The sequence below is a fragment of the Nanorana parkeri genome, unplaced genomic scaffold (genome assembly GCF_000935625.1).
Source record: "Nanorana parkeri isolate BGI_ZX_2015 unplaced genomic scaffold, ASM93562v1 scaffold1241, whole genome shotgun sequence".
NCBI lineage: Eukaryota > Metazoa > Chordata > Amphibia > Anura > Dicroglossidae > Nanorana > Nanorana parkeri.
Genome location: NW_017307509.1, coordinates 363,323 through 373,627, shown reverse-complemented (window position 1 = coordinate 373,627; position 10,305 = coordinate 363,323). Strand labels below are relative to the sequence as shown.

General features: G+C 43.8%; 1 protein-coding gene across 1 annotated transcript; it reads left to right on the top strand.

The window, feature by feature from the left end:
• Nucleotides 1–6,620: 6,620 nt before the first annotated feature.
• On the top strand, nt 6,621–7,580 carry LOC108797191 (beta-1,3-galactosyltransferase 2-like). Its single transcript, XM_018568766.1, has one exon. The coding sequence runs from the start codon at nt 6,621–6,623 to the stop codon at nt 7,578–7,580; it is 960 nt and encodes a 319-aa protein (XP_018424268.1).
• Nucleotides 7,581–10,305: the final 2,725 nt, after the last annotated feature.

Here is a 10,305-nt window from a genome sequence, read left to right as displayed (position 1 = left end):
GAAAAAAGTGCCCCCCCCCCCGCCCCACCAGTTTGTTATAGAGTACAAGTACTCACAGTATACTTAAACATTATGGAACACTTCACTCATGTCTGCACTCATCTCCATCACCAGTGCTTCCATCATCAGCCGTTCTACTTCCAGGTTCAGAGTACTCGGCCATGCTGATGGGTCTGCCTGGGATCAGCCCAAATTCCTGCACCTTCACACCTCAGATCATCCCCAATTCCTACACCATCAAACCTTAGATCAGCCCTAATGCCTGCACCTTCACCCCTCAGCTCACCCCAATTCCTGCACCTTCACACCTCAGATCACCCACATTCCTGCACCTTCACACCTCAGATCACCCACATTCCTGCACCTTCACACCTCAGATCACCCACATTCCTGCACCTTCACACCTCAGATCACCCACATTCCTGCACCTTCACACCTCAGATCACCCACATTCCTGCACCTTCACATCTCAGATCATCCCCAATTCCTACACCATCAAACCTTAGATCAGCCCTAATGCCTGCACCTTCACCCCTCAGCTCACCCCAATTCCTGCACCTTCACACCTCAGATCACCCACATTCCTGCACCTTCACATCTCAGATCATCCCCAATTCCTACACCATCAAACCTTAGATCAGCCCTAATGCCTGCACCTTCACACCTCAGCTCACCCCAATTCCTGTACCTTCACACCTCGGGTCAGCTCCAATTCCTGCACCTTCACACCTTAGATCAACCGCAATTCCTGCACCTTCACACCTCAGCTCACCCCAATTCTTGCACCTTCACACCTCAGCTCACCCCAATTCCTGCACCTTCACACCTCAGATCACCCAAATTCCTGCACCTTCACACCTCAGATCATCCCCAATTCCTACACCATCAAACCTTAGATCAGCCCTAATGCCTGCACCTTCACACCTCAGCTCACCCCAATTCTTGCACCTTCACACCTCAGCTCACCCCAATTCCTGCACCTTCACACCTTAGATCGACCGCAATTCCTGCACCTTCACACCTCAGCTCACCCAAATTCCTGCACCTTCACACCTCAGATCACCCCAATTCCTGCACCTTCACCACTCAGATCAACCCCAATTGCTGCACCTTCACACCTTAGATCAACCGCAATTCCTGCACCTTCACACCTCAGCTCACCCCAATTCCTGCACCTTCACCCCTCAGATCACCCCAATTCCTGCCCCTTCACCCCTCAGATCACCCCAATTCCTGCCCCTTCACCCCTCAGATCACCCCAATTCCTGCCCCTTCACCCCTCAGATCACCCCAATTCCTGCCCCTTCACCCCTCAGATCACCCCAATTCCTGCCCCTTCACCCCTCAGATCACCCCAATTCCTGCCCCTTCACCCCTCAGATCACCCCAATTCCTGCCCCTTCACACCTTAGATCGACCGCAATTCCTGCACCTTCACCCCTCAGATCAGCTCCAATTCCTTCACCCCTCAGCTCACCCCAATTCCTGCACCTTCACGGATGGCGCCATGCAAATCAAACAGCAAATGAACAGGAATCACCAGCACTCAGTGGAAATTATAATCAACGTTTCAGGGCCACGCAGGGAACTCTTCATCAGGGCAACAATGTTACATTGTTGCCCTGATGAAGGGGTCCCTGCGTGGCCCCCGAAATGTCGGTTATAATTATTGCAACATGTATGATGATTTGTCCGATTAGATGGACTTTATCCTTTGAATATTTTCCACTGAGTGCTGATGATTCCGGTTCATTTGTTCTTTGTGAAGTAGTCTATTATGTTTCCCGACAGTAAAATGTATTCCTCTGAAATGTTAACAAGTAATCATTAACTACAGTAATCATTAACTACAGTTATCTGTTATATTAATTTTCACATTAAATCATAACCTACTAGGGTGGAAAATAAAGACTTTAGTCTACTGCGGTTTCCTTCTGTCTTAATCAGTTGATAATCATTAACCAGCTATAGACAGAGGAGAGAAGCACAATGCCCCCCGGAAGATCAATAACTTGCTTAGACTCAGTTTTAGCTATCAATGTATTTCCATAGGCTTGAGAAGACAGCCATCCAGTCCTGCAAATGCTGGCAGTAGGTGACAATTTGATATTTGTGGTCAGACGAAAGTTTTGAGGCCAAAACTGTTTTTTTTAAATTTAAATTGGATAGAATGGGGAGGGATTAGAACACCTGCAATTGTGTAGAGATGTCACCGGCACACCAAAATCCTTCTAAAGCTGGCCATTCACCTTACAACCATCACACGACATTAAAATCTCATACGATCTGCCCATCTTGGACAGGCAGATCGTAGTTGCTATCATCGCAAGCCCTCCCCGCTGAGGGGAGGGCTTGCGATGATTCCAATGCTGAGTGGGCAGTGTGCGCTTGCTCACGCCGGACCGTTCGGCATTTGTCTTCCGAGAACGCCACTAACCCGCCGAAAATCTTACGATTTTCAAGCGTGCTCTGAAGACAAAAGACGTGCGACCGTACAGTAGAAACGGTCGCACGCCTTCCATACATCTGCCGATTGTCGTACGATCACGGGATCACTCGCGATTATCGTACGATAATCGGCAGGTGTATGGGCACCTTTAGGATGAGCAAATGTTCAATTATTGAAGTTCCTTGTGATATAAACAAGCGATTTCGGGGCCACACAGGGTCCCTTTATGAGGCTTAGCGTTGACAATTAGAACACCTGTCAGCTTTTATTGCTGTCTGTGTCTCCGTTAGTGAGATGCATATGTTGATTGGTCCTGGTGACCGTTGTCACTGAGAGTCAAAGAAAATCCCACATTTTGGGTTGTTTTCTAGAACAGGAATAGATGGGAAATCTTCCAATGGGGACACTAGTTCTGGGTACACCCAGGGATTTCTCTCACTTTGAAAGCACAGGGAAATCTCCGCAATGGGAAAAATATGGCAGAAACAGCTGACAGGGGTTAAAACACTCCCTTACTCTATTCAAAACTGAAAAAAAGTTTTGGCTTCAGTCAGGGGTGTCCCTAGCCTATTCACCGCCTGAGGCTAGGGTGGTGGGTTGGGGGGTGTTGCTGGTGGTGCATGTTTAGGAAGGGGGGGTGTGGGCGCTGGTGGTGCGCGTTTGGGGGGATTGGGGTTGGCGAAGGTGCTGGTGGCGCACATTTGGGAAAGGGGGGGTGTGGGCGCTGTTGGTGCACGTTCGGAGAGGTTTGGGGTTGGCGAAGGTGCTGGTAGTGCATGCTAAGCTCTGGCTCCGGCTCTGGCCAGCATCCCGCCAGCTAATTGATCACTGGTTGCCCAGAGCTTTGCAGGTCACCGGCTAGAGTGTCCCAACCAGCTCCTGGCAACCAGTGATGTCAGCGGTTGCCAGGAGCTGAGCGGGACTCTAGCCAGCATCCCACCCAGCTCCTGGCAACCAGTGATGTCAGTGAGCAGGGTGGGATGCCAGCCAGAGCATCATAGGCTGCTAAGAGCTGGGTGGGGAAATGTGTATGGTCCTTACACATCTCTCTGCCTGGCTCTCTTGGACACTCTGGCTGGAAAGTGGGCAGCAGGCACACTGGAAACATTGTGCAGCAGAGAGGCCATGCCACTTTGCCTGCTGCCCCCCCCCCCCCTTTCCCACATGACCCAAAGAGATGCTATCTGATGAAACAGTCTCAGGCAGCCTCATGATAGAGATGGACCTGGCTGCAGTTCTACATTAAAGGGAATCCATCATGAAGTGAAATATGTAGGCTGCCATATCTGCCGTATCTGACATCCTCCTAAAGACTACAGTTGCCTGGATGTCATGCTAATTATCTGTCTCTCTGACTCACTAACAAGGAAAAAGTGTGCAGCAAGTCAGAACGCCAGCTCTTTATAGTTGTTATGGTCCAGAGGCTCAGGAACTACTGAAGATAAGGAGGATGACCATGACAGCCAAGGAACCAACATTATTTCAAACAAATTGGTTGCACTTGGTTTGATTAATCTATTTGGTTTTGAATGCCCTCATATATATCATTAAACTGTAAAATAATATGTTGATCTAAGTATAAAACCCGTGGTGATTATTATGTTGTAAATAATAATAAAAAAAGTGGTGGTTATGAAATTTCGTACCAATGAACTCTGTGAGTAATAAACTTAAATCTTGGTTAATAATTGATTACTTGTATGTGTCTCTTTTCAGTGATTATCTCTTAAGTGTGAGATATTCTAAATACTGTATGGCATGGTGTAATGAACTCCACCCAACTAGAGTAAGTGTAACCACTATGTGTGTTTAAAACACATCACACTGGGGGGTGTGAACTTGTGAATAAAAATGTGCAAAATAACAGTGGTGATACTTGATTAATAATGCATGAACGAAATACAGGTTAAACTCCAAAAATAGTTGGATAGAAAAGTGATATCCTTATCATAATATAATGTGTATTTGTGTGATATGGTAGCTGTTATAGTTACTTTCCCGTGAGTAAACTACAGCATATATTCAGTGCAGCCTGTATTCAATGTAACCAACAATATGGCATTTCAACGTGCCCAACAAGTTAAACTGGTATAGTCACATACAAGGGACCTTTCCCGAGTGGAACGAATCCAGTAAAGACACCGCTGTTATTGCTTCCTTTCCACCTTGCAATTAATCTTATCATACACATCACATACTGCAAGCACCCTTTTGAAAAAGTCCAGGCAGGACGAAAGGCGTCAAGGGATTCTTCTCCGACATACCGGATGATCTACAAGGCTGAGTGTCCTTTACACTCAAATGCTTTTATACTCTACAATCATGTAAGTGTGAACATCTTCTGCTTTTAATAAATGATTTGATTGCTGCACTTAGGATTGTTTTTCTTTCGTTTTCCCTTCACCAAATCTGCCCGGTCTTGTTTCCAACTGCACCCGGTGGGCTGGTATCGCCGCCGTAGAGGAGAAGGACGGGTTAACCGGAGAGGAAAGAAATAAGAGTGATTCCATCAGCTCTGTGATAGAGTGAAGAAAAAAGAGACTTTAATCCTACCTGAGTCCTACCTTTCCCTGAATCTCTGACCTCGATAAGGACAGATAAGCGGACTGCAAATAAGATATCTTCTTTAATTAAAAGAGGAATTAATGCTTGCAGTAGGTGATGTGTATGATAAGATTAATTGGAAGGTGGAAAGGAAGCAATAACAGCGGTGTCTTTACTGGATTCGTTCCACTCTATACCAGTTTAACTTGTTGGGCACGTTGAAATGTTGTTACAGTTAAAGGGTGAAATGCCATATTGTTGGTTACATTGAATACACGCTGCACTGAATATATGCTGTAGTTTACTCACGGGAAAGTACCTACAACAGCTACCATAGCACACACATTCACATTATATTATGATAAGGATATCACTTTTCTATCCAACTATTTTTGGAGTTTAACCTGTATTTCGTTCATGCATTATTAATCAAGTATCACCACTGTTATTTTGCACATTTTTATTCACAAGTTCACCCCCCCCCCCAGTGTGATGTGTTTTAAACACACATATAGTGGTTACACTTACTAGTTGGGTGGAGTTCATTACACCACGCCATACAGTATTTAGAATATCTCACACTTTAAGGTGCCCAGCCCCATACACCTTACAATTATCTGCAGGTTTGCTGTGGTCAGATGGAAAAAGTGCAACAGATACACTGGGGGGTGTGAACTTGTGAATAAAAATGTGCAAAATAACAGTGGTGATACTTGATTACATTTTAGATTGTAAGCCCTCACGGGCAGGGCCCTCCTTACCATCTTGTCTTAAATTGTATTGTGACTGTAATGTCTTCCTTATATTGTAAAGCGCTGTGCAAACTATTGGCGCTATATAACTCCTGTATAATAATAATAATGACAGATTGGCCCAGGTGGAGATTACTCCATCCACACAGTTAAGTGTAGATGGAGGAATCTGTTGCACCTTTTCCATCTGACCACAGAAAATCTGCAGATAATTGTAAGGTGTGTGGCCAGCTTAAGAGATAATCACTGAAAAGAGACACATACTAATTAATCAATTATTAACCAAGATTTAAGTTTATTACTCACAGAGTTCATTGGTACGAAATTTCATAACCACCACTTTTTTTATTATTATTACAACATATATACAACATAATAATCACCACGGGTGTTATACTTAGATCAACATATTATTTTACAGTTTAATGATATATATGAGGGCATTCAAAACCAAATAGATTAATCAAACCAAGGGCAACATACTAGTCCTTCTTTTCAAGGAACCAACATTGTTTAGAAGAAGGTCACCAGCGACAGCCACTTTACTTGATATTGCTTGCTGTACATTTTGTTATATTCCTAACACTTACATCGTTTGATGTGTTTTTCAGTGTGACAACTCCAGGAAATTAAGGCATTGTGGGGGTCTCCAAAAGCAGAAGAACGTTAAGCCACAAACATTGGAGATCTGAAGTACATCTGAACAAGCCATCATGGTTTTCCTGAAAACGATCAAATGCCCCTTGGGCAATAAATGGTATAAATACCAAGTGTTTCTGTGCTTAGTTCTTTTTACGTTGACATTGCTTATCCTGAGCCATATTGGTAGGCTACCATTGCAGCTGGTTGGTGGTTCACACATTGAAATACCCAGCATGTTCCCTCTTATGATCAGGAATTTTCAAATAGGCAAGTCAGAAACAGTTCTTGAGGAACCCAAACCAGCGCTGAGAAACAAGTCAATAGAAAAGCATCAAAGACTGCCTTACATATATGACTACACCATCAACGAGCCTGACAAGTGCAAAGATGGCGCTCCATTCCTCATTCTACTCATTACGGCGGAAAGGTGGCAGAAGGAAGCCCGACAGGCCATCCGACAGACGTGGGGAAAGGAGGACCTTCTACCTGGAGTCAAGACGCTCCGGCTCTTTTTATTAGGGAAGGACAACAAGTGGACTGATGATGCCAACAAGTCTCTGGTGGAGGAAAGCCAGGCCTTTCACGATATCATTCAACAGGATTATCTGGATACCTACAGAAACTTAACCACGAAGGTCCTCAATGGTTTGAGTTGGGTTGCCACGCATTGCCCAGGAGCCTCCTACGTAATGAAAACGGACAGTGACATGTTTATCGGTACCGAATATTTAATAAACAGTCTCCTGAAACCAGATCAGCCCCCGAGATTGAACTATTTTACAGGATCTCTATTCATCAATGGCCGACCCATTCGCAACACAGACAGTAAATGGTATATGTCCCCGGAGGAATACCCAGAGAACGATTACCCTTTGTTCTGTTCCGGGACTGGCTATGTCTTCTCCGCAGGCTTGGCAGGTAAAATCGTTGAGGTCTCCCCATCCGTTAGGTGGGTCTACCTTGAGGATGTCTATGTTGGCCTTTGCCTTAAAAAGATAGGGGTGCAACCCGTGGCACCACCAAAGGGGACGGATTTCAATATCTGGAGGGTTCAATACACAGATTGTGGATACAGCCGGATTGTCACCTCCCATGGATTGAGTCCCGGGGACATAATATCCCAGTGGAACCAGATGCAACGAAACAAACACACCTGTGTCTCCACCGACGAGCAGAAACCTTCATCAAAATAGCACCGAAAATCCACATTCACTGATCAACTCTAATCATTCAAATGCCGGCAATTCGCTTTCCATACAATTCATTGGACGGTCTTTCTTTGGGGTACTTGTGGACTAAAGGGGAACTATAAAGGTTGCGGGTCAATTTTATATTTCATTTTTTGGTTTTTACATTAAATCTTTTAAATCTAATGATGTTTAGTGTTTTTATCATACGTATCCAATCTGCGTTTTACTATTAAAACATCTATTGTATGACAAAAGGATTCCCAGAGAACTCCCCCTATGTGATAGCAATAAAGAGGAACTGATTTAAAAAATAAATAAATAAGAAATAAGTACAAAATCACTATGCTTCCCTTTTAATGTGACCGCGTGGTGAAAATTAAATCCCATCTTCTTTTGCAGGGAATTCAATTTTTCCAGTCGGGTAAGAGAAGGCTTCTTTCATTCACTTCCTGTCCAGGAGGTGACCACTGTCTCTGGGGCAGGAAGCGAGAGGAAATCTCCCCGGTGTCACATAGCAATAAAAATCGGACAGAGCCTGTAACCCTTTCCCGTTCTAACTAAAAGAAGAAGAAAAATATTTTGTCTGTAGTTCACTTTAAAACTCCTTTTAAATTTTGCCTACTCAGTTTTGAGCAAAGTCCGGAATGATCCGGCCGCGGTGATTGCCACAGGGTATGCTAAGGAATGATTTGGCGCATCTGCAAAATTGTATTCGCTCATCAAGGTCAATATTCTCTTTATTCTTTGAGGAAGAGGAGAGTGGAGGTTAGCCGTACACATTGTATTCTCATTATTGGTTACAAAGTAAATATATATATATTGATTTGTGGTGTATTTTTATATTATTTGGCCCTGATGTAAAGTTTTGCCCAACCCTTTTTCCTTTCTGCCTGACAAAATGGCGATATTTGACTGCAGAGATAGACGCCGCGTGATCTGTGGTGTCAGATGACCAAGGAGGGTGCGTGACCCCTTTGTACAAGTCTATCATAGAGGTGTGTGACCAACTGCAGCAGGTGCCTTACCTGAAAGCCACCACAAGATGGCAGCACTGACCTCCAATGACGGCTCACAAAACAATGTGCAGTTCCTATTCTACATCATCCGCAGATTTATTTACAGTACAAAGTATAGTAAACTCCCCGTTATCCGGCATCCACGAGGCTTGGTAGATTCCAGATAAATGTAGTTTCTGGTTGCTTGTGAGTTACTATTAAAAAAATGTCTAACTAATGCCATACACCATACTATACCATCAGGGCCGGTTTTACTCTCTCGGCTGCCCCAAGGCCAGGTTCCCCAATGCACCCACCCCCCCCCCCCCCCCAAAACCCCCGCCCCCCTCACAGCAGCACTAGAGAGAATGGTGGGTACACACTGCCCGAGCCCATCTTGGTCCATCATCGGCAGTTACTTACAGAAAAAACATCCAGTTGCACACCACAAGTTTCGCTAAAAAATGTATTAAAGCACATAGAGACACATCGTCCTGCCGTATATCCTATTCACTCTGACTTGTTTCCACTCGCCGGCGGTGAGGGGGAAAGAAGCCGCCCCCAGGACGAGCTGTGTCGGCCGCACGGCGCCCTTGTTGCCATGGCGCCCTGTGCGGCCGCACTGCTCGCACACCCCTAAGGCCGGCCCTGGCGGCAGGGTTAGTTTTAATTTCTTTCGTTTTTTTTACTTTTTTTATCACTTTTTTAACGTTTTTAAAATGTTATTTTTCTTTCTACTTTTTTTTAAATATGTATTTATCTTATTATCTTTTACCTTTTTATAATGTTTTTTCTTCTAATCTTTTAACTTTTTAATCACCTTTTACTTTTTTTAATTTTAATTATTTTTTACTTTTTGTTTATTTAATCATTTTTTTAAATCAGTTTTTATCAATTCAATGTAACGATTCTAGAGACCGCTGTAGGGGAATGAAATATAAATGTAACCATTAATACCACATTGTGGCCACTAGATAGAGCTGAGGATATTACATTTTTTTATTATTATTATACAGGATTGATAGAGCCCCAAAAGTTTGCGCAGCGCTTTACAATATAAGGGAGACATTACAATTCAAAACAAGATGGTAAGAAGGGCCCCACCCCTGAGGGCCCCGCCCCCTCTCTAAAAGGGAGGGGGAAGTGATACATGAGGAGGTATCATAGAAAATAAATACATGTTAGTGAGGATACAGTGTAACAATTCAAGCGACCGCTGGAGGGAATGAGCATATAAATGTAACCACTGATACTACGGGGATAGCAATAGTTATAATTTATATGCTTATTCCCTCCAGCGGTCTCTTGAATTGTAACATTGTATCTCCTAACATGTATTTATTTCCTATGATCCTCATCTAGTGGCCACAATGTTGTATTAATGGCTACATTTATATGCTCATTCCCTACAGCAGTCTCTAGAATTGTTACATCGGATCTCCTTAATAACATGTATTATTTCCAATGATCTTCAGCCCATCTAGTGGCCATAAAATGATATTTTCGGCATTAACTACTGCTCATAAATAGGAAGAACATTCGACCAGAAGAGGAAATAGCCTTAAAGTGACATTAAACCCTCAGATTTTTTTAACATAAACCAATACTGTAATGTGCGCATTACTGTAATCCATGGTTGTTTCCCTTGTCTTTGCTGCTCTTCCTTTTAAATCTGTATCTGTTCTCATGCTGGGCAGAACTTCTGTTTTGCAGCAGACTGCCTTGTCTCTGGA

Excerpts from the sequence above, each read along its gene's own strand:
- LOC108797191 (XM_018568766.1), top strand. The coding sequence starts at position 6,621 with ATGTTCCCTCTTATGATCAGGAATTTTCAAATAGGCAAGTCAGAAACA.